We start from the raw sequence: 25,722 nt of genomic DNA, 5'->3' as shown, positions 1-25,722 counted from the left end.
CATCCTTATAATATAGGTGCTATTACTATCCTCATTTTATAGATGAGGAAGACTGAGGTAAACAGAGTCTAATTGTCTTTTTATATTCTTGGGATGTAGCATATTATTGCTACATGGTAGATTGTTGGCAGATTGATTATAGGATTTAGGTATTTTCTCTTGCTTTAGATCCACATGTGAGGCTGATTGTAACAAAAGAGTAATCACTCCTCTAAAACTTCAAGTGTGTGTCTGTCTGTCTCTCTCTCATTCTCTTTTTCTCCCTCTTCCCCCCAGTAAATTCATAGAGACTTACCTATATAGAGATCTTAGACAACTTTATTTCTGGCATCAATCCAATCTTCCAATTCTTCAGGCAGTTTTGCGTCAGGCAGTTCTCTTGGATTTTCAAACCAGTGGCAAATCTGCATTGGGAGACAAAGATCCCTCCCCATACTATTTTTAAAATGTGTACTTATTAAATTGAACAAGTTAATTTAGTGTACTTTCTGAATAAACTTTGTTAAAATTAAATTATATTTATTATGATTCAGTCAAACAACATTAATCACTTGTTATACTAGGAGTTGGAGACTTAAAAAATAAAACATTTCTTTTTACCAAGTGATGAGGTTGGTTTGAAATAAACATATGATAAATTCACAATGGCCATTCTCTTTGCCAAAAGATAGGTTTATTTAGGGGGAAAGTTTACAGACAAAATAAAAAGTAAAATAGGGACCAGAAAAGGCAAATATGAAGTAGAGTTAGGAGAGCATAGCCAGAATAAACATGTTTTCCAAGGAAACTGACGTTAACCAGGAGAAAGGAAATACTCCATGAAGTGGGAGTCATCCATTGACTGGCATGTTAGATCCATAGAAAAGTTTAGCAAACTAACTAGAGTTACCTAAAGAAAGATGCCATTAAAGGAAAGGCACTATGAAGAGGGAGGAGAATAACTTCACAGGGGGAATTTAGCAAAGATATTTATTATGAGCAGATCTTTTATCGGGGAAATACAGCCTTGAGGGTTTCTCAGGGAAACTAGGGAAGTAAAAGTGGGAACTCAAAGGGAGGGATCAAGGAAGATTCAGATGGAATACCAGGCAGACCATGTCTCAACCTGTCTAAAAATATCCTAATCAATATCTCAAAGAGGTTGGAAGATGAACAATGGAGGTTGATCAGGAGTTCCATCCTTATAGTTACTCTATACAAACAGGATAGTTTGGGAAAATGGGCTTTTTCCTGTCAAGTGAAAATAAAAAGTTGATATCAGTAGTAGCATAAATTTAGAGTTACAAGGGATCTTATAGTCTTTTTAGTCCAACTCCCTAAATTTACCAAGTTCTAAACTGAACCTGAGAGAAAATGTGACTTTGCAGATATCCCACCAAAGATAGGGTCAGATTAGAACTTGGGTCATTTGATAGCAGTTAACATTCTGCTGGCAGTATATAGCATGTAAAGCATATAGCATGTAAAGCAGTAAGTATAATATATAAATAACCTCTAAGAAGAAGCCTTTTGACATAGAAGTTGTGAAGGAAACTAAGGATTTTTATAGATAGAATTGAGGTAGTAGTTCATTTTAGACATGGAAGACCATTTGTGCTGCAGGACAATTTGACTAGGGAGCATATGTGGGGAAATATGTCTGTCCACAAGCATTATCAGCAAGTGCTTAATCTGTGCCAGGTACTATGCTAGGCTCTGGATTGTTAATTTAAGAAGAACACAAAATTAAACATATTTTGAAAGAATGTTTTGGTATTTTAAACAGAGCTTGAACTCTCACACTTTTGTAACTATTTAATCTTCAGCATCTTTTAACCTCAGTTTTTTCCTGTATAAAATGGTCTTTCCCAGGGTCTCACTTTGCCTTGCTCAAATCCAATCCTTGCCCATTAATCCTTTATGAGGACAAAAGAAAAACAACAATGTGTAAAAGGGGAATAACAATATAGTTGTTGTACCTGAGAAGACATTTTAAAAATACAACCAAATGTTGGAGTCTGGGTATGTGTTCATAGTGACCATTTTCTTTGATAAAAGGTAGCTTTATTTAAGGGAAGATTAAAAAATAAGTGGTACAATAAATACTAGGAATGGTAAATATGAAAAAGTGGAAGAGCATATAAAGACAAATTCCTCCATGGTACTCATAATTTACCCAGTAGATAGGGAATACCTCAAGAGGTTGGGGCATGCCTTTAGCTGACAGACTAAATCCTGAAAGGGACTTAGCACCCAAAAAGAAGCGGGGTTGAGAAGCAAGGTTGAGAGATACCACATGACATGGGGAGGAGTAAGAGAAAAGACAGCACAAGGGGTGTGAGGAAATAAATTTTATCAAATTTTCAGTTTCTCTTTGCCAACCACTCCCACTACCCAGGACCTCATCATAACTATTATATGCTAATAAGGAAGATACCTAAATATGATTTTTCTATTAAAAATTTGACTTAGTATTATTTTTTTAAACATTATTTTGGGTCAGTTTGGTGAAACAGAGCAAAGTTATGAAAACTTTTTGTTGAATTATATTATTAAGACCAATGAAGAAAAGCTTTATAGCATTATACAGAAGTCTGAAAATTGATTCATTTTATTATTATAAAGTATAAGAATTTTCAAAAAAAATATTGACTAGCTCTTAGGTATTGGAGAGAATAAGATAAAATAGTATGCATTATAACTGAAAAGCTTTACTCTAAATAAGTAGTGTTTAATAAAATTAAGGTTTAATTAAGTATTGAAACAGATTAGTCAACAGTATTATGACTGAGATTGTTCAGATTTGATAATTTAGACATCATTAGTAACTTTGGAAGAGAGTAATTTCAGTTGTGATGGAAGTTGGAAACTAGATTGCAAGGGCTTGAGAAATGAGAGGAGAAGTAGACGCAATGATTTTAAGCCAGTTTTTTTTTTTTTGGAGTTTGGTTGAAAAAGGGTGAATTGACAGAGGATAATAGTTTGGAGTGATTGTGGAGTCTAGTGAAGGTTTTTTAGGGGTGGATGAGACTTGGACACTTGAATGTAGTAGGGAAAGAATCAGTATATAAGATTACAATAAATTAGAGAGAAGAAGATGGTTAAGGATGCAGTCTATTGAAGAATATAGGAAAAGATGGTATCAAATGAACTTGTAGAACAACCACTTTTTTTGAAAAGTTGGAAGAAAGGTATTAAGATTCAATATTCTCCACAAAAAAGAGTGAGGGAGAAGATGTGAAGGGCTTGAGGTAGTAAGAGAAAGTGTGAAATACCCTTTTGGAAGAATAAGATGGGGAATCAGGGATGAATAGAGATATTGGATTGCTGCATTGAGAGCCTCCTTGAGATTGAATAACATGAATATATGTTTCAGAACTGAACAGTTCTCTTGTTGCACAGGAAGAATTGAATTCAGAAGGTATAAACAACCCGGGAAGAAAAACAAAAATGCAAGCAGTTTATATTCATTTCCCAGTGTTCTTTCTCTGGGTGTAGCTGCTTCTGTCCATCTTTGATCAATTAAAGCTCTCTTTATCAAAGAGATCCACTTCCATCAGAATACATCTTCAAACAGTATCGTTGTTGAGGTATATAATGATCTCCTGGTTCTGCTCATTTCACTCAGCATCAGTTCATGTAAGTCTCACCAGTCCTCTCTGTATTCATCCTGCTGGTCATTCCTTACAGAACAATAATATTCCATAACATTCATATACCACAATTTACTCAACCATTCTCCAATTGATGGACATCCTTTCATTTTCCAGCTTCTAGCCACTACAAACAGGGCTGCCACAAACATTTTGGCACATACAGGTCCCTTTCCTTTCTTTAGTATCTCTTTGGGGTATAAGCCCAGTAGAAACCAGCATGTCATATTTTCACTATTATAAAGGTTATGAATCAAGTTGAGTTGCTGATATCTGTTCTTAATGCAGGCTTTTACGTAAAATCATTGAACAATCTCAAGTAGATAAAACTCTTTAAGAGTTCTCTCAGTTAAATATTTAAAATACACCTTTTACGAGACCATTTTCCCATGAATTGTCAAATTATATTACCAAAGTCAGATAGAAATCTTTCCTTGTTGCCAGACTGAATTTAGATCTTGGCAATCTTGCAAATTCAACATTTGTAAAAGAAAGTGTTTACCATTAGATATCGGTAAGAATGCCATTTGTTGAATTTTAATTAGATCATCTGTTATTTTAAATTTTCTAGGCCCCTTTCAATCATCATTTAGTCTCTTATTTGAATTACTGGTCTTGTTGCAAATGTTGATGCCTTTAAAGGAATGCTTTGGTTTCTCTCTCTCATTAAAAGCAATCTATTCTAGGCTCTTACTCCTTTTTTACTTTAGCCTTATCTGCTGTAGTGATTCTGAGTGGGTTTAAGACATATTTAAGATTATTAAAATATAATTTAATTTATCAACATGCTTTATTCTTTATTCTTGGACACTCTTCCTCTCCTTTAAAAAAAGATTACTGTTGACTAATTGATTCATAGAGACCAGAATAATGTGTTTCCAGAACAAGCAAGAGGCTATTGCAGCCTTCTAGGTGAGAAGTAATAAGATTTTGTACTAAGGTGGTAATTATGTGAGTGAAAAGGAGGTAGAAGTAAGAAATGCTGTAGAATTAGAACAGGATGGACATACTTGCAGGGGAATGGAAATACTGGAATTAATGAAATATTCACATTCATGTCAAATTTAGCTGAATAATAACTTTGTTTTATTTTATTATTTTTGAATCATTTAATATTGATGTGATTTTCTTATTTATATTTTATCTTATATTTAAAATTTCTATTCTATCCAAGAAACAGAAATAGTGTTACATTTTTAGAAATGTATATTATAAAGAAGTTTTGGGTAGATGGAAATTGTACCCTTGAATCAGATAATAGAAACTGTCTAGGGTTTTCAATAGCTAACAAAAAGATCTATTGATATTTATTTATTTATCTTGCATTTGAGTCGCAATGTGATATAGAAGATAGACAGCCTCAGAATCATAAAGACCTTGTTTAAGTTTCATCTCTGACACATACTGGCTCTGTGATCCTGGTCTAGTCTCTTAATCACTCAGTTCCCCAGACAACTCTCTTAATAAGTTATAGAGAAAGTACAGACCTACATTGGTAGAGGGATTTTGTTGACAACATGATTTATATGAACTAACTTTGTGATAGGGTAGCCAAGTAAACTAATGCAATGTTAGTTTGCATTCAGTAGAGAGGAAGAGTGTCCAAGAATAAAGAATAAGTCGCATATTAGAATAATAGTCATATAGTTATAATAATAATAAGTCATACAATTAATAATAATAATAGTCATATAATTAGAATAATAGTTATATAGTTAGAATAAGTTATGGAGAAGGTACAGACCTATATTGGTAGAGGGATTTTGTTGACAACATGATTTATAAACTAACCATGTGATAGGGTAGCCAAGTAAACTAATGCAATGTTAATTTGCATTCAGTAGAGAGGAAGAGTGTCCAAGAATAAAGAATAAGTCACATATTTTCTGTCTTAGTTAGCCTATGTAGGAAAGTATAGAGCCCAGAGAAAGGCAACCACACTAGTAAAAGCTTTGAATCTATACCATATGAGGATTGATTGAAGGAATCAAGAAAGGATATGTATAGACTTAGAAGAGGAAATATCTGGGAAGAAAGATCTAGTTTGATAGGTTAGCTTTCATGGAAAAGGTTTAGATTTCTTCTACTTGATTCCAAAGGGTAGACTAAAGAAGTCAATTTAGGCCTGATAGGCTTGGTAATAGTTTCCCCTCACCTGACATTTACAAAAAAAGTATGTTGTAGAATGGATATTCTCCTCAAAACCTTCAAATTTTCCCATTTCTGTTGAGATAATCATTATTGACTTTGCAGTCACCCAGGTTGCAAACCTGGTAAAGTATTATAGTATCCAATCTGTTTCCATATTCTACGGATTCTATGGATTCTATTTCCATAGTATTTCTCATTTCTACCTCCTTTTCACAGTCATGTAAGTTCAAAATATCATTGCCTCTCACATAGAATATTGTAATAGCCTCTTACTTGGTCTAGAAATAAATATTTTCCTAACCTCTCAAGTATTTGAACTAGGAAATATGCTAGGTACAAAGGATGTAGAAAAAGCCAGATTCCGTGACTTCTCAGGTTCCTCATAACCAACTTTGTGGAATTCTGTGGAGTTTTTTTTCTCCTTTTTTCTTTTGTTCAAAAAGGTCAATTGTTATACTACTTTCACCAATGTAAATGAATTCAAATTCCTCTTAATCATTTATGCACGGAAGCAATTTTCAAAAGATTCTAGTGAGTAAAAACTTTGGCATGCAAAGAAATTATAATTACTAGTTGGAAAATGTGTCTGAAAAATAGACAGTGAATTGCCATGTGGTTTCTCCTAGCTAAAACCATATTCCAAGTACTGAAGCAGCTGTCATTACATTTGCTTGGGCAAAAATCAACATTATCATGAGATATAATTTTTCAGTGTCAGGCTTGTAAGTCTGTAACTACTTTAAAAGACTGATTTAATTTTATTGTTGAACAGCAATCTGAGACTAATAATCATGTATGTGGTCTTTGTTTCAATTCAATCAGTATTAATATTTTTTATATTTTCTATTTATTCACAGCTGAGCTCAGATAATTCAGAATTATAATCACATAAATTATGGGAACAGGAATTTTCTGGATATTTTCTTATTAACATTTTTATGTTTTGTTAAAAAGTAAAAAAGTATATTTGAAATTCACAGATAATTTTTTGGCAAAGAAAAATAAAAAAATCAAAACTTGAAACTTTTTCCTCAAATGAATTCTAAGAGATAGGAAGAAAATTTTTTTTGCCATGGTAAAGGAGTAGTTTCTGTTTTTATTTTAGTTGTTTGTGTAATCTATGGTCCAAGAGGTCTAGATGTACACAGATCAGACATGTTTTTAAATCATTTATTCTTTGGTCAGTGCTCCAACTCAGAATTTCTTTCAAGAATATCCCAATGTAGTTCATGTTTGAATATCTCCAGAAAATCTGAACTTTAACCTTCTATGAAAGCACTCAGTACATTGAATCTAAGAAAGTAGTTATTTAATCCAACAAAAATTGTCAGAACATTAAAAAAACCCACATAACTAATATAATGAATATCCAAAGCTATCTTTTCACATTTTAGTTACTTTCCACTTTCCTGGGAAACTATGCAATCATCTCCAGTTTTATAGTTCTCCTTAATGCTTTTTTGACTCACCTTTCTTCCCTATAGTGCAATTGCTCCATCATTACAAATCCCTTTTAGTACTAAACATGTGCATCTGGTAAGATGGCATAGGGGAGACAGGACGACCTGAGTTCAAATTCAACCTCATACTGTCACTGTGTGACTTTGGGCAAGTCATTTAATATCTGCTTGCCTCAGTTCTTTTATCTGCAAAAATGGGGATAAAAATAGCATCTACCTCCCAGAATTGTTGAAAATCAAGGGAGAGAATAATTTGAAAAATGCTTTGCACAGTACCTGCCATTTAGTTTTATTTAAAAAAATTTTTTTTAAGTCTATGTGAAGGGAACAGACGAGCTCAAGTAGTGTCTCATCCACCGAGACTTAGTTACTCGTGTGGGCTTCGAGGGGGGATCCAGCCTGAGGAGAAATGGGCGAGAAAGAGGAGGGAGACGAGGCTGATTGTTGCCAAGGTCTCAGTTTATTGCTCTCAGGATACAACTTATATAGGAAAAAGCATGGGAAAGAGAAGTAGGGTGGTCTGGGAAAGGAACATGGGCTATAGCTGGTCCAGTGAGCAGGAACATAGTGTGGTGACAACTCAAGATTGATTCTCAAGACCGTTTTGCCCAGTTGCAGTTCTCAGGATTGTTTGACCATCTGCTCGATTCTGTTGCAGCAAGGGGTGGGGAAAAGGCACCTGGGCTAGGGCCATGAGAAAGGCACCTGGGTGGGGGCCTTTGGCTTCCAACAAGGTAGTTTGACAGTATAATACTTAAATGTACTTGATTGATGGATAACTTGTTAGTTGTAATGAAAATTGTTATTACAACATTTTACTGATTAAAATTACTTGAAACCTATGAATCAAGATGACCTACTGAGTCCTCACACATAATTCTATATTTGTTACTCACTTTTCTGTTGTATCCAACTCTTTTTGACCCCTTTTGATGTTTTCTTGGTAAATTTGGCCTCTTTGAGTTTTCCATTTTCTTCTTTATTTTACAGATGAAGAAATTGAGGCAAATAGGGTTAAGTGACCTGCCCAGAGTCACACAGTTTAGTCAATATTTGAGGCAAGGTTGGAACTCAGGGAAGATGAGTCCTACTCTAGGCCTCACACTATGTCTACTGTATCACCTTCTTTCCCCAGAAGCCTATAGATTATGATCAGAATCATAAAACTGAAAAAAAGTTCTTGAGCACTTTTGTGGGCTATTCCTTTGAATACCGATTGATCTTTTCCAGAGACTCTAGAGGAATGACTTTGAGGAAATCTGCAGATATTTTAATTTTTTAAAAAATTTAAAGAAATAATAGGAAAAAAGAAAGAGTACAAAGCAAAGTGAAACGGAACAAAAGAGAATATTGTCTTGTGCCCAGCAGAACATCAGGGAGAATTCAAATATGTAACAACAAATACCAGTTCAAGAAAAAAAAAATATATATATATATATATATATGTAGGAGAAATTATATTAATGAGTGTCCATCTTTTATTTACTTCCTTATAGATTGTTCTTTTGTTCTTTGTTGCACATCTTTTTTACTTTCCTACCACCCCCAAGCAGGCTATAGTTAAGAAAGAATATATATATATATATACATATAGATAGATAGATAGATAGATATATGTATATATATAAATACACATATATATATACACACACATTTCCTTTCCCTGCTGACTCTTTGCAATAATTCTGCTCCTAACTTGCTTTAATGTTATTTAATCTCCCCCCATTCATGATTCCTTCCCTTGTCTTCTTCCCAAACCTTTTGCTTCCCTGTCTGCTCATCCCTCCTTCCTTATTTCTTTTTAGATTTTACAGGGTGCTATACCCTTCATAGTATATATGTAATGTTGACTATTTAACCCATTCTCAATGTGAGTAGGTTTTCAGAATTATGTCTCTGCATTCATGGGTTACACATGGCTTCCTTCTCACCCAAGACCTAGCCCCTGTAGCACAGCGGGGCCTGGCATTCCCAATCAGCCAAGATTTCCTCAGGACCTCTCCACACCCCCCACTTCCCAAGATTCCTACTCCAAGAGGTAAAAGTTTCTGTGGTTCCTACTGAGGGTCACCCTAGGGCTCCTCATTTAGTGTTTCTGGGGAGCTAGTCCAGAGATGTTTGCACTTCACATCGATTAATCCTACCCTGGTCTTTCTTTAAATTTAAATCTTTTCCAGTTGTGAGGGACTCTTCTTCTGTCCCATGTCTTTTTGATTTTTCGCCAGTCTCTCATCCTGAAGCAGAAATGTGTTTTATTTGTGGGGGAAATCTGGAGAGCTTGAAATTTTTCAATGTATTCTGCTATCTTTCCAAAATCCTTTTGATATTTTAATTTTTTACAAAATGGTTTAATTAAATTTTCTTTAATAGTTTTGCTTAATTTATTTCTTTTTCTTTCTTGACTGATAGAATCTTAAGAAGATTCAGGAAATGGAAAAGAGTGATGAATCCAGTACAGAGCTAGATGAGCTGAAAAATGCTGACTGGGTAAGATTCCTTTAAAATAATAGGATTTTTTCTTTTTTCTTTTTGATTTAATTTCATATTTTATAATAATAATAATTTCTATGAACAGTTATGGTATGGTTTGACAATACTAGATATACTCAGAATGTTTATTTTGACACTCAGAAATATAACCACTAAATTTTTAAAATTTAGTTTAAAATTTTATAAGAATATCTTAGTGTTTGGCTTTCAAAAAAACCATACAACAATTAAGTAACAACAACAATGCTGCAGTAAAGATCTGAACTTAATTCTTTGAATTAAAAGTAGAATTTAAACTAATATTAAATAAATATTAAGAAACTTGTTATTTGGGGCATTGAAGTAGTTTTTCCTTTGTTTAAGATATTCGGATTGTAAAAATTGTTACTTTTTGCTGATGTTTAATAGCATCAGGTGGAAGATGATGATGATAATGGTAGTTAATACATTTATATAAAGCTTACTGTGAATCAGAACTATGCTAAAGTCTATTTTCTCATTTATCCTCACGTTGTTATTATCCCCTTTGATTAGATGGCAAACTGACTGAGTGGGGTCATGAAGTTAGTTCCCACCTGAGGGTAAATTTGAACTTACGTCTTCCTGACTTCAGTTCTAGTTCTCCATCCACTGCATCACCCAGATGCCTTAAAAGAATGGGAACTAGAGGTTTTACTTTGTGATCCTGGACAATTTAGTTAGCTTTTCTGGCCCTCATTTTCCTTATCTATAAAATGATTATTAGATTGGATAATCTTTCAGATTCCTCTATTTCTTAATCCTGTGATCATATGATCTTTGTTTCAAGTACATAGACAATAACTGCTAGGACTCAAAATTATGTGTATAGATTAATTGGGGTTCCCTCGTCTATAGGAATCAGATCTGGAAGGACCTTACAGATCCTCTAGGCCAACATAGTCATCTTACAAATGAAGAAGCAAAAGCTCAGACAGATTTAGCTGCTTTCCCAAGATCAAATAACCAGCAAGTGGAAGAGCTAAGATAGAAAGTTGTTCTTACTATTCCAAATCCAATGCTCTTTTCAGTAGATGAATGAATTAAAGGAAAAGCATTTACTAATTAGTAAAAAGAAATGAAAGAATGTCTTTAGAAAACTTTTGCTATCACTTTCAAGTATGTAACAAAAGAAACCACCTAGTTTCCTTTCATAGAGACTCTTGCCCTGATAAAAGAATAATTTGTAATGATCACAGGAAACTGGGTGGTTCAGTGAATAGAGCACCAGGCCTAGAGTCAGGAAGACCTAAGTTCAAATGTGACTTCAGACACATTAGCTATGTGTCCTTGGAAAAGTCACTTAGCTTCTACTTGCCTCAGTAGGAATATAAAATAAGGGGACAGCTAGGTAGCACAGTGGATAGAACATCAGTCCTGAAGTCAGGAGGACTTGAGTTCAAATCTGGTCCTAGACACTGAACACTTCCTAGCTGTGTGACCCTGAGCAAGTCACTTAACCCCAGTTGCCTCAGCCAAAAAAGAAAAAAAAGAAAGAAAAATAAGGAATTTATATCTAATAGATGGGATAGTGGTAGCCAGGGAGAATCACTTTGATCAAAAATGTAATAGAAAAAGTGAGTGAGGCAATGAATTGAGTGGATTGACAAAACCCAACCAGAAATAATAACAATATTTATTTGATCATAGTTCATGGTTCCAGAATTTGAAAGAGTTTAGGGATCAGGAAGCAATGAGAAGAAAGTGTTAAGCAATTGGTGAAGCTTTGAAAGAGAGAGCCTGAAAGGTGAGAGTGAACTGAAGTATGGTAGCAGAGACTTTCTTGAAATAGTGAAAATCTTAAAGGAGGAAAAAGGACCCACATGTGCAAAAACGTTTTAGCAGCTCTTTTTGTGGTAGCAAAGAATTGGAAAATGATTAAATGCCCAGTAGTTGGGGAATGGTTGAATAAGTTGTGGTATCTGAAGGTAATGGAACATCATTGTTTTATAAAAAATGATGAACAAGCTGATTTTAGAAAGGCTTGAAAAAATTTACTTGCACTGATGCTGAGTGAAACATTAGTAGAACCAGGAATACACTGTACACAGTAACAGCTAGATTGTGCAAATGATCAACTGTGAAAGACTTGGTTCTTCTCAGTGGCTCAGTGATCCAAAGCAATTCCAATAAACTTTGGATAGCAAATACCAACTATATCCAGAAAGAGAACTATGGAGATTGAATGTAAATAAGTCTTTCTTGTGGTTTTTTCCTTTTTGTTCAGATTTTTCTTTCTCAACATGATTTATAAAGAAATACATCTTTAAAAAAGCTAATATACATGTATAACCAGAAAAAAATAAAACAATTTTAAAAAAACCAAATAGTGTCCCATGAAAGACAATCACTAATCCAGACAATGGAACCCCAAAGTTCCACCTTACAGACATCGTGCTTGATCGTGCCCTAAAACAACATAATTAAACAGTGCCCTAAAACAACATAATTTAGAAACTGATTTCATTACTAGTAAGAAAAATATTAATTTATTCCAAAGGAAACAGCATTTTGCTGTAGTTTTTCTCCTTATAAGTCCTTAATTACTAGAGGGGATAGCAAAATAAGATGCAATGAAACAGAAGAAGAAAAGGAAATAAAGAATGAAAAAGGCATTAGAACATCTTGAATGAATAAGGAACTTTAAGATATTTGTCCAAGAAACTCCCTAGTATGATATATATTAAAAGACCTATAAAGTATCGCAGATTGAAATATTGAAAGTGAACTCAAAGGCCATCTGGTCCTATAGCTACCTGAATACAAAATTATTTTTTCAACATAACTGACAATTGGTCATCCATTCTTTGCCTCAGCAGTCCTCAGTAATAGGAAACTTCATTGTATCCTGTAGCAGTCTATTCACTTTTGGATACTTCTAATTCTTAAAGAGTTTTTACTTTCATTAAGGGACATTTACCTTTTTGCATTGTTTCTGATTCTGACTTCTAGGACCAAGCTGAACAAGTTTGTTTCTTTTCCCCAAGAAAATACAACAACACTTTTGCCTCCCTTTCTCGTAATTAATGCATTCTTGAATTGAATGGACTTCTAAAATAGTTGAATTTAAAATTTTGTAAATTGTATTATGCTGTGTGTGACCTATTTAAAAGAATATAGTGTGTATAAATTCTTTTAAAAAACAAATACCTGTTTGGTAAATTAAATTTTAACTTAATTTTCTTAAAGCAGGCTTCACCTTTATAATAATAATCACCATCAAAGTCTGACATTTCAGCATACAATAAATAGTAATATTATTGATAAATCACAGATAAATAGGTATATATGATATATGATATATGATATATATGTGTGTGTGTGTGTGTGTGTGTGTGTGTGTGTGTATATATATATATATATATATATATATATATATATATATATACATATATATATGTAGAAGTTACCTAATTCTGTATGTCATATATAGTTCTATATAGTTATTCTATATATAAAGATATATAGAATAGATATAGATATATGTGATAAACAGAATTTCTTGGGAAAAATTCAGAGAATAGAAAATACATCTGAATAACTATACAGATAACTTTAGGTTGTACTTATACAAACAGATCTATTTGGTCATTTCAGTTTAACTTTATAGTTTTTCATTTAAATATTGCATTGATTTTAAATTTATTTGAATATATATTTTCCTTTCTGTTGTTCCTTGTCTTTTCTTGACTACAAGTTGCCAGTGTTATTTAATTTGGAAAATAGATTGTAATTTATCACTAGTAATAGCTAAATGAAGGAAAAGAAATTTTATTGTGAAAATGAGTTGCCCAGTGAGATTATTCAAACCAGTTCCAATTGTTCAGTAATGAAGAATGTCAGCTACACTCAAAGAGACAACTATGGGAAATGAGTGGACCACAAAATAGCATCTTCACTCTTTCTGTTATTGTTTGTTTGCATTTTTGTTTTCCTTCTCAGGTTTTTTTTTCTAGTTCCGATTTTTCTTGTGCAACAAGATAACTGTATAAATATGTACACATATGTTGGGTTTAATATATATTTTATAACATATTTAACATATATTGGACTACCAGCCATCTAGAGGAGGGAGTGGGGGGACAGGGAGAAAATTTAGAACAGAAGATTTTGCAAGGCTCAAAGTTGAAAAATCACCCATGCATATGTTTTATAAATAAAAAGCTATAATTAGAAAAAACAAAAAAAAAACAAAGCAAGACCTTGATTTTGGGAAACCTCCAAAAATATTTAAATTTCCAATCCATGTGACTCCATTTAGAAGATATATCTATGATCATATAATTTTTTTAGTTTGCATTTTTATTTTCTAAGAGTTATTTGCCATCCACAGTGCTGTTATTTAAAAGAATCATGACACCAGTTCATTTGGGGAAATCTGAAATTCTTAATTCATTTAGTTAAAAATGGAGGGACATGACTTGGAAGTGCTTTAGACAGAGGAGACCTTATAAAATTTCCAAATCTTACATGCATACATCATCTTCCTATTGCTCTCAGAAAAATCTGGGAAGTCCTCTGTAAACTCAAATAAAGTGAAACATACTGTGTACAAAAGTACTTTTGCAGGATGTAATCTTGCAGGATGATTGGTTGTAAATGATTTTGCTATTCTCAATGATATAATGATCCATTATATCCATTATAAGAGTAGTCTTACTCTGAAGGACTTGGGATGAAAAATGCTATCCATACTGGGAGAAAGAACTGGTGGTATCTGAATAGAGATTGAAGCATACTTTTTTTTAACTTTATTTTTCTTGATTTTTTTTGGGGGGGGGAGATTTATATTTTCTTTCAGACATGACTTTTATGGAAATATTTTGAATAACTTCACATATGTCTTATCAGTGGGGAGCAAGAGACTCTGGAACTTGAAGTTTTTAAAATAAATGTAAAAAAAATTATAAAAACTGTAACTGGGGACAATAAAAATGATCTTTCCCATGAGGAGGAAATGAGTTGCCAATCTCAACCCCTAAAACACACATTGGCTTTTCTCACCTTAAATTCTTATAATTTCTTCTTGTAGGCTACTGGGAGTTCAGGAATCTTTTTATAGTGCTTGGAGAAAATATTGGCACATATTCATTGGTGTTGTTTTTTTCTCCTTTTTCTCTTTAGGCTCGATTCTGGGTACAGGTGATGAGGGATTTGCGGAATGGTGTAAAACTGAAGAAGGTTCAAGAACGACAATATAATCCTTTGCCAATTGAATATCAGCTCACACCTTATGAGATGTTAATGGATGATATTCGCTGTAAACGATACACTTTGAGGAAGGTAATGGTAAGTAATGAAAGGCTTTATAGTAAAAATCAAATGATTATTATTTGTTATTTGAAAATAACTATATGAGTCATACTGTCTTTAAAATTTTAGTTTGCTGCTGTGTGACCCTGGGCAAGTTGCTTAACCCCATTTGCCTCAACAAAAAAAATAATAATAATAATAATAATAATAAATTTCCTACTAAGAACTGCATCCATACAGTGTTTGGTAAAATATATCCTCTAAATGTGAATTCAGTTTCCTTTATTATCCAGTTATTAATCAATACTAAATTTTTATTTAATATTTATCAATTTTAATTTCTCAAACTACTGCTTTCTGACTATGGAAATTTACTTTTTTTCTCTCAGTTTTTCAAAAAGTATTTGTTGAGCCTCTATCTGCTGGATGTTAGGCATTATGCTAATCACTGGGAGTACCAAAACAAAAGCAGACTAGTCTCAGTTTTCAGGAATCTTGCATTCACTGTTCATTCACAAGTGAAATAAAGGATATACTCAAAAGGATATATTTTGCCCATTATTGTGTTTCCTACAATGATGCAGAATATCCTGTTAATAGTTTTACCATGGGTTGTATCACATGTATAAATAACTTCATAATTCTACTTTTTTGTTTCGTGAGCAAACAGAATTGTGGAAATCTCGAAAGACTTCTTGAAAGAAGCATTTGGGCTGAACCTTAGTATTAGCAAGAGTTGGAAAGAAAAGGAGGAACATTAAAAGATTGACTAGCATCTTATTCAAATTCATGGAGGCAAGAGATGGAAAGTTGTGCACAAAGAACCCCAAATAAACCAGTCTCCTTGAGCTGTTGAAAATGTGAGGACAGTTTCTGGAAGATAAATTGGGAGCCATTGTAGAACAAATTTGCATTTTATCCTAGGTACTAGATTGTAGCCTTTTTTTTTTTTTTTTAGTCTGGAGTGAGACAGAATTGGATTCTTGAAGAGAGATGCAATGCAAAGAGAGAGGAATATGTGCTTTATGAATTAAATCTCTTGACAGCCATATAGTAGATAGAAGAGTTTAGATACAGAAAGACTGATTAGGAGGCTGTTTCCTTCTTGTCCAGGTGCAGGGTATGAAGGGCCTCAATCCAGGTTGATGACGATGTGAGTGAAGAAAAGGGGATGGATACAAAAGATGTTGTTCAGGTTAAATTAAGAAGATTTAATTTTTAATTGGATATAGATTTGAGAGTGAATGAAGAGTTGAGAGTCACTCTGAAGTTTTAAACTTGGATCACTACAAGAGTGGGAGGGTGGTCTTTCAAAGAAGTAAGATAACTAGGAAGGAGAAGTGGATTTCAGGTTTTGTTTTATATTTTTTGAATTTGAGATTCTTGTGGGATGTCTAAGGAGAAGCACAGCAGGCATTTGAAGATATTTGAAGATTCTGTTTAGAGATGAAATTCAAATCCATAAGGGCGCGAAAGATCACCCCCCCAGGATCCCCCTCCCCCCAAAAAAAATGTTGAGAGAAAAAGAGCATAGGAGTCAGGTCATGGAAGAAAGAATAATCCTGCAAAAGGTGGTCTTCCAGAGAAGAGAACCATAAAAAATTAGGAGGAAAAAAATATCCACAACAAAGTGGTTGACAGTGTCAAATCCTGTATGAAACTAAGGTCTGAGAAAAGACCTTTGAATTCGGCAGGGAAGAGATCATTGTTGATATTAACAAGGGTGGTTTCAGTTTGAGTGGATCCTGATCTGTTTTCAAAGTGCTTAAAAAGTGAGTGGGAGCTGAGAAAGTGGAGGCACTGCTTAATGGGAGAGGTGTTTTGTTTTTCTAAGAGTTTTATAATTGAAAGAAACAATAACTGTTACAGGACTATGGCTTGAGGAGGTGAGAGGAGTCCAATAAGGATGGGGATTCAGAAGGAGCCAATGGATCAGAATTGGTTAGAAATTAGGGAAAGAACTTTATTTAACATTCATTATGTCTTTCTTTTTTTTTAAAGATGTAGAAAATGCTCAAGAAATCAGTTTGTCAGATTTTAAATAATACTTTTTTTTTGATGTAGTAAGATTCCTAAGAAATAATCAAATGTATTATAGAATAAGTAGGATCTTCTCTATGCTACACACTGTTCTATAAAAATACAATTAAATTTTTGTATTTTTTTTCTCTTTTTTGTGTGGTGATGTTAGCTATTTGTGGTACTTGGTCTTACAGTTCTGGGCACCACATTTTAAAAAAATTATTGCTCACTGGGAACAGCCAGGATGATGAAGGGCTTAGAAATCGTACCATATGAGAATCAATTTAAACAAATGAGGAAATTTATCTTGGACAAAATAAACAAACAAACAACTGCTTTCAAATTTTGCAATAGAATCTTAGAGCTATAAGGGGTCTTAGAGATCATGTAGTTTGGGCCCATTTTATCACTAAGGAAAAAGCCACAGATTGGCACTTGAGTCATATAAAAAAAAGTTAGGAAAAGCAAAAATGATTATGTGTCCAATTTCACATTTACAAAGAAATCTGTAATTTGAACTTTCACAAAATATAGGTCTTTGTCCAAATATCTTTGAATTGCAAAGATCTGGCAGCTGATAGGATACAAGGGTTGAAGCAGAGTGAATAATCAAGATGACTTCAGTATTGCGAACTTAGATGAAAAAAAAAGTTTGTTATTCTTTTTGTTTGTTTTTGCTAAGGCTATTGAGGTTAAGTGACTTGTCTTAATATGCTATGTCACACAGCTATGAAGTGTTAAGCATCTGAGGTCAGATTTGAACTCAGGTCCTCCTAACTGGTGGTCTAGTTCATGGTATTCTTGACTGAAATGGAAAAATTGGGAAGAGAGAGTAGTTGAAAGGGAGAAAAGATGTTTTGTTTTTGGATATGTTTGAAATGTCAAAGGAATTTCTTTGAACATGATGGTGGTAAGTGCTTAAACTCTCTGGAGTCCAGAGGACTTGACATTAGACATTTGACATTTACTCGCTGTGTGACCCTGGGCAAGTCAGTTGTCCCTAACTGTGTAGTCAAAAAAAAATTAATGATAATAATATCCATATTTCTCTTCTACTCTAATTAGGCTTATATTTTTCTGCTTCTGATTTGGTAATAGCAATTCATGCCAGTTTTTAAAGTACTGTTAACTAGTCATTCTGTGAAATATAGACTTCTTTTTCAACATTTATAATTTTTCATTGAAATTTTCTTGTTAAATAAGAAATAATGAAAAATATTTTGATTTGGTGGTTGTTCAAAGCAAAGACTAAATGTTCATGTGTATTTAGTTTCAAACTAAATATTTTCTTAAGCAGTAAGCATGAATTCTATTATTTTTCTTATGCCCCAAAACCATACACTAGACTTTCCTGTTTCTATTTATTTTGTCCCAGAAGTTCAGCTATAAGGTTTGTACTGTGGTATATATAAAGTAAAGAAAAAATGTATTAGCTGTCAGAAGATGTGTGTTGAAATTTTGATTTACTGTGTGACCTTGGACATTTCTTTTTAATTCTAGAGCACTCTTATTTTATCATAGGTTTTTATTTACAAGACATATACATGGGTAATTTTTCAGCACTGACCCTAGTAAAACCTTCTGTTCTTTTTTTTTAATCATATTATTTTTTTTTATCATAACTTTTTATTGACAGAACATATGCCTTGGTAATTTTTTACAACATTATCCCTTGCAGTCAAAGTAATAAGGAAGTTGGGAAGAGGTGAGGGTGTAGGTGGGAAAAATAATGAATTCCTTTTTGGACATGTTAAGTTGCATATAAAAGAGTGAGTCATGCAGCTAGGTGGTGCAGTGGATAGGGTGCCAGGCCTAAAGGTAGGAAGATTTATCTTGAGTTCAGATCCCTCACTTGTAAAATGAGTTAGAGAAGGAATGGCAAATCACTATCTCTGCCAAGAAAACCTAAAAGTGATCATGAACAGTTGGTCATGATTGAAAAATCATTGAATAGCTGTGGCATGTGAGATTGGAGGTCAAGAAAAAGGTTAGGGCTGGATAAAGAGATACATGAATCATCTACAGTGAGATAGTAGAATTCTTGGGTATTGATGAGATCACCAAAATGAAATAGTATTGAAAAGGACCAAGGATTAAACCTTAGATATATTCTGAATGAAGATCTTACAAAAGATATGGAGAAGTAGTCAGATAGGTGGGAAGAAAACCCAGAGAAAGCAATGTCAGGAAAATCTGGAGAGAGGAATGAATTAAGGAAATAGTGTCAATAGTGTCAAAAGCTGCAGAGACATATAGGTGAAATTTGTGCATACTTTACAGACTCTATTGGCTAGTCCCTCATGTTGAGTATATCTTTCTAACAACTCCTAATATACTTTTCCTTTCTCTACTCACACTGTACTTCAAAGTGATCAAAGAAAGATGAACAGATGCTATATTTATAGAAATATTTATAGCAACTCTTTGTAGTGACAGAGAACTGGAAACACTGAAAATTTTCACCTATAGAATAGATGACAACTTGTCTGGGATTATTTAGAGAGAATTCATTCTGGTTTGATTATAGACTTCAGAAATCATAAGATTAGATCTTAGATCTCTTGGGTAATTTTTGTGAAATCCTGGGGAGATAATAACATATATATATATCTTTAGCTTATGCTTATACTGATTATAATTTACAAATTAATCATTTTATATAGCACATTAATTATATTTGTATTTTTTCAATTTTTAGAAATTTTCTTTTTTTATAAAATACTGTGTTAATTCTTTTCTTTTCCTAATATTTCTGGGCTGTCATTTATTTTGAGATTGCTGCACCTAAATATATATACCAGGTCTGTCACTTGAGTCTACATTTTTTTTTCTATTGAATTGGCTTTAATTCTGTTTTCTACTGTAGTAAATTAATTATTAAGTGATTTTATTGGCTTTTTATTATAATCTCCATATTGGATTTTTTAAAAATTCCCTTTAGTATCTCTTAATTCTTCCTTCATTTTCACTTAAATTTTTTTTACTTTATTTTATTCTTTTTCTCTGTGTCTTAAAAAAATTTTTTTGCCAAGGCTAATTTTTGTTTTAACTCCTTTGAATGTGTCATCTATTGATTTTTTTTTGACATCTTTCCCTATATCTTACATTCCTTTTGATATGTCAGTTAATCATCTTGCTTCCTAAGATCGTCTTTATTGTCTTTTTCATTGGTTTTTAGTGCATGCATGTATGCATGTTCCCTGTATGCTAGTTTTCTACCAGTATGTGCTGTTTTTCTTTTCCTTGATATTTTTATTTATTTTTTAACTAGAAAGCCTAAGTCCTCTTTTTCCTTTAGAAACCAGATCAAAGTTCATTAAGTCTTTCTATCTTTTCATGAATCTATATTTGCAAAAACAGGATTAAACACTGAAAAGAGTACTGGAATCAATCAGGAGATGTGACTTTATTCTTGGCTCTTTCTTATTGTAGTAACTACAGGCAAATCACTTTTATATATCACCTTTAAAATTGGGTTTATTATTTTTCTTCCCTTAAACTGCTGTTGTGAGAAAACACTACGTAACTACAAATTATTGTATTCTTATTACTTCTGAAAAGAATTTCTGGCTTTTTATTCTTTTTCTTTACAATTCAGATTTTGTTTTTTAGCATATGCTACTGAGCATTAGGAGAACACTGGCTTTTTTCCATTGACATAATAGATTTCTTTAAATAACGCACACAATTCCTTTGTGACCAATGGTATATAATTGAGAAATAGTTGGACTCAAGGATTTGACCTGTGCACATTGAACAAAACAAGCTTATTCATTTATATTTAACTTTTTTCTAATAGTTTGTCAGCAAAGTTGCTATACAGCAAATGTCTAACTATAAGATATAATGTTATTTTTGTTCCTCAATTATCCTGCACCTAAATTTCTTGGTGTGGAATTAATGTAATTCAGTACTCTGTTTATATTAGTCTAGGGGCAGCTAGGTGCTGCAGTGGATAGAGCACCACCCCTGAAGTCAGGGGGACCGAGTTCAAATCTGTCACTTAACCTCAATTGCCTCCGCAATTTGTTAGTCTAACAAAATTTTCCAAAATCATAAGATTTGAACTAATTCCAAAGCTTTTTGTCTTTTAAATAGTCTTCTCTGGAAACTATAGAGAAACCAAAATAAAATATGTACTTGTAATTTGTTCATTTGGGAAGAAGGGTTATACTTTAATATGGTGTGGGTTTTTTTGATTGTTTTTGTTTTTGTTTTGTTTGTAGCTGATATGTAGATTGCAGTTAAATTCAGAACTCTTTAATGAATGACTTGTAGTCATGCTTCTCTTAGAATGTACTACCTCTTAAAAAACAGCATTTTCTTCTCTCTTCTTTTAGGTGAACGGTGATATTCCTCCTCGGTTAAGAAAAAGTGCTCATGAAATTATCCTGGACTTCATTAGATCACGACCCCCCTTGAATCCAGTATGTGTTTTGACATGATTTTTGTCAGTAATAATTAAATGAAATTTCTGGAATTCATGTGGTCTGTAAGCTTAATTAACCATTAAGTTTTTTTGGCCAAAATCATTAACAAAAAATGGCTCCACAAAGAAAAATGTATGATTTTTTTCCATGTTAGATTTGATCCAATATTTTAGCCTCTTAAGATCTTTTAAAAGCCTATTTCTCTTTATGTCATCTATATATTTGACAAATAGATTATCTTCTCTAACAAATTGTCTCTTCAATCATTCCCTTCCTCCTCAATTTTCAGTCTCTGCCTATCTACTGGCTTTCCCTTAGTGCCTTCAAACACGCTCATGTTTCTTTAATTCTTTAAAACAAACAAATAAACCCAAACCCCCACTAGATTCTACTATGCCTACCAGCTGTTATCCTGTATCTTCCCTATCCTTTTCATCTACACTGATGCCTCCACTTCCTTTTTTTTTCACTCTTTTAAGCCCTCTGCAATTTGACTTCTTGCCTCATCATTCAGCTATTCTCTTCAAAGTTACCTGTGAGCTGTTAATTGCCTTATCTAGTAGCTACTTCATGATCAGTATTTGACACTGTTGACCACCTACTTCAGGATTTTCTCTTCTCTAACCACTCTTTCTCATTCTCTTTCATTGCATCTTTTCCAGATCTCCTGCACTAATTATGATTGTCCCCTAAACTCTGTCGTAGTCCTCTATTCTTTTCCTTTTATATACTTTTTTTCCCCTTAAAGTTATGATTTTTTCCTGCATCTTCTGCTAGAAACATAATACATTTCTTCAGTTTTAGATTAATTTTTTTTAATTTTAATATCTTTTTATTGATAGAACATATGCCAGGGTAATTTTTTACAGCATTATCCCTTGCACTCACTTCTGTTCTGATTTTTCCCCTCCTTCCCTCCACCCTCTCCCCCAGATGGCAAGCAGTCCTTTACATATATCCTGGATACAATATATTTGTGCAGAACCGGACAGTTTTCTTGTTGTACAGGGAGAATTGAATTCGGAAGGTATAAATAACCCGGGAAGAAAAACAAAAATGCAAGCAGTTTATATTCATTTCCCAGTGTTCTTTCTCTGGGTGTAGCTGCTTCTGTCCATCTTTGATCAATTAAGGCTCTCTTTATCGAAGAGATCCACTTCCATCAGAATACATCCTCAAACAGTATTGTTGTTGAGGTATATAATGATCTCCTGGTTCTGCTCATTTCACTCAGCATCAGTTCATGTAAGTCTCGCCAGTCCTCTCTGTATTCATCCTGCTGGTCATTTCTTACAGAACAATAATATTCCATAACATTCATATACCACAATTTACTCAACCATTCTCCAATTGATGGACATCCATTCATTTTCAGCTTCTAGCCTCTACAAACAGGGCTGCCACAAACATTTTGGCACATACAGGTCCCTTTCCTTTCTTTAGTATCTCTTTGGGGTATAAGCCCAGTAGAAACACTGCTGGATCAAAGGGTATGCACAGTTTGATAAGTTTTTGAGCATAGTTCCAAATTGCTCTCCAGAATGGCTGGATGTGTTCACAATTCCACCAACAATGTATCAGTGTCCCTGTTTTCCCACATCCCCTCCAACATTCCCCATTATCTTTCCCTGTCATTCTAGCCAATCTGACAGGTGTGTAGTGGTATCTCAGAGTTGTCTTAATTTGCATTTCTCTGATTAATAATGATTTGGAGCATATTTTCATATGTCTATAAATAGTTTCAATTTCTTCGTCTGAGAATTGTCTGTTCATATCCTTTGACCATTTATCAATTGGAGAATGGTTTGATTTCTTATAGATTAGAGTCAATTCTCTATATATTTTGGAAATGAGGCCTTTATCAGAACCTTTGATTGTAAAAATGTTTTCCCAGTTTATTGTTTCCCTTCTATAGATTAATTTTTTTCAAGTTGACCCTAACACTATTGACTCACTTTCCCTCACCCCTAAGCTCTGTTCCTCTCCAATCCCCATCCTGTTTGGCAACCCTTTGCCTTTGAAGTTTATTACTTACCTTTTTTCTTTCTTGCTTTTATCTGGCTATTTAATTATTCCTTCTTCTCTCTTCCCCACTCCCACCCCCATCAAGTAAAATCTCTCTTCCTCTCCTTCCCTTCAGCTTGTCCTGTTTAATATTAGTTTTAAAAATCTCACTTTTTTGTGCCCCTTTTTAGAGGATTTCTTTCCTTCACTCTTTTTTACTATCCATTTTTTTCTTCCTGTCTTCTTCAAGCCCCCATTCACAGGTTCATAGACCCTTAACATCTGTAGTTCCTTTCTGTTCTCTGTATTCCTTATGGAATCAAAATTGAAGCTACTCATTCTGAGCCTCCAGTTTTTAATCAGCTTCTTCTGTTGTCTTATTTAGGTTGCCCTCTGGCTACTTTTTCCATTGTGCCTCACTCCCATAAAAATATTAATTTATTCAGGTGATACAGAGGATACTGCCCAATGCTCTTGTTCCCAACCTCTGATCCTTGCTTTCCTTTAAAAACAACTCAAGTGTCACCTCTTCTGGGAACCCTTTATAAGCAAGAATGGAAGGCAATGAGACTGCAGCTGTACAATATCAAGAGGAAGTAGTTTCTTGTATCCCCCAAAACGATGTGAATTCAAAGGTGATATTAGGAAAGAAACGAGTCAAGGAAGAAGCATCCTGATGGGCCAGTAAGTTTCCTCTTGAGAGTAGGCTCTCTTTTTAAGCTTACAAAAACAAAAGAAGATTCTGCTGTTTTCATAAAGCATGTGTTCTGCCTGTCAATCAGACTATAAGCATTAACTAAGCATTTACTACATGTTGCCATTGTGTTAAGGGCACAAATAAATAGTTCCTGTCTTTTAGGAACTACCATTCTAATGGGGGAGAAATCGGAACATATAAATGATAACTAGAAAGGAGATGGAAAATAACATGAGAAGGGATGACACTTGTAACTGAGAAGACCAGGAGAGGGTTCCCAGAGGAGGTGACACTGGAGTTGTATGTAGCACCTTTTTTTGTGATAGCAATGAATTGGAAAATGAGTAGATGCTCACCAGTTGGGGAATGGCTGAATAAGTTGTGGTATATGAAGCTAATGGAATACTGTTGTTCTATAAAAAAATGATGAACAAGCTGATTTTAGAAAGGTTTGGAAAGATTTACATGAACCATTGCTGAATGAAACAGGCAAAACCTGGAATACATTGTACACAAGAACAGCAAGAATGTGCGATGATCAACTCTCAAAGACTTTATTCTTCTTAGTGATTCAGTGATCTATCTTTTTTTTCTCTTCCATGGTTCTTCCCTTTTGCTCTGATTTTTCCCTCTTGTTGCTGTGTACAGTGAATTCCTGGTTCTGCTCACTTCACTTAGCATCAGTTCATATAAGTCTCTCCAGGTCTTTCTGAAATCCTCTTGCTGATTGTTTCTTATTGAACAGTAATATTCCATTACAGTGAATAGTTGTGTATGAAATTATTTTTGAAGCAAATTACTTAAATCTGTTACTGTTAATTCTCTTTATTCTTCAAGGCTTCAGCCAGAAAATTGAAACCAACTCCACCACGGCCACGGAGTCTTCATGAAAGAATATTGGAGGAAATCAAAGCAGAAAGAAAGTTACGCCCAGTTTCACCAGAGGAGATTAGGCGTAGTAGACTAGGTGAGTCTACTGTTGATCACATTCTTCATTTTAAATGCCCATCATGCAGATGCTATGTCCACGTCTTCCCCTCCCATTCACTCTCTTCCCCCCAAAAAAAATTCAGATTGGACAAAAAAAATGCTGTTGTTAATTCTTCCTGCTTTGCCCTCTTCCAAAGAGTTCACATCAGAAACATTAGACTATCAAGTTAATGAATAGAAAACTTTGCTTTCCCTTGATGCATATGAGAAGGAATATATCTAGTTTAGAGTGGTGGATTAGGAAGGAAAAGATCTAGGTTCTGTCCTTAGTTCTGCTATTAACACGTCACTTTGGGCAAGTCACTGAATTCAGAGTTTTTTGCTTCTCATCTGTAAAATTTAAAAAAATATATAGAGGTAGAGATCTATATATGTTTCTTGTCTACTTCATAGAGTCACATGAAACCCAGATGGGTTATTATTGATTGTGAAAGTGTTAGGCTATAAAATATTTTATAAAGGTGGTATTATTATATTGTTTTTGCTCAACCTGTCATTTTATCAGTGTAGTGAGCTTCCGTGATAAAATTCTTCTGGCAGTGTAAAGCATTTGTTTCCTTCCATTGTACAATCTT

At 33.7% G+C, this 25,722-nt stretch overlaps 1 protein-coding gene across 2 annotated transcripts in view; it reads left to right on the top strand.

Moving 5' to 3' along the window:
* The window catches only part of SPIRE1 (spire type actin nucleation factor 1), a 191,921-nt gene that overhangs the window by 116,176 nt on the left and 50,023 nt on the right, over positions 1-25,722 (top strand). For both annotated transcript variants that reach the window (XM_051970489.1, XM_051970488.1), the window contains exons 5-8: positions 9,653-9,730; positions 14,876-15,040; positions 21,367-21,453; positions 24,995-25,124. In XM_051970489.1, the coding sequence (XP_051826449.1) occupies positions 9,653-9,730; positions 14,876-15,040; positions 21,367-21,453; positions 24,995-25,124 (460 nt within the window). The remainder of the gene's footprint in view (positions 1-9,652; positions 9,731-14,875; positions 15,041-21,366; positions 21,454-24,994; positions 25,125-25,722) is intronic.

Source organism: Antechinus flavipes, chromosome 1, assembly GCF_016432865.1.
Source record: "Antechinus flavipes isolate AdamAnt ecotype Samford, QLD, Australia chromosome 1, AdamAnt_v2, whole genome shotgun sequence".
Taxonomy (NCBI): Eukaryota; Metazoa; Chordata; class Mammalia; order Dasyuromorphia; family Dasyuridae; genus Antechinus; species Antechinus flavipes.
Note: the sequence above shows the minus strand (reverse complement) of the source record. Positions and strands in the feature narration are given on the sequence as shown.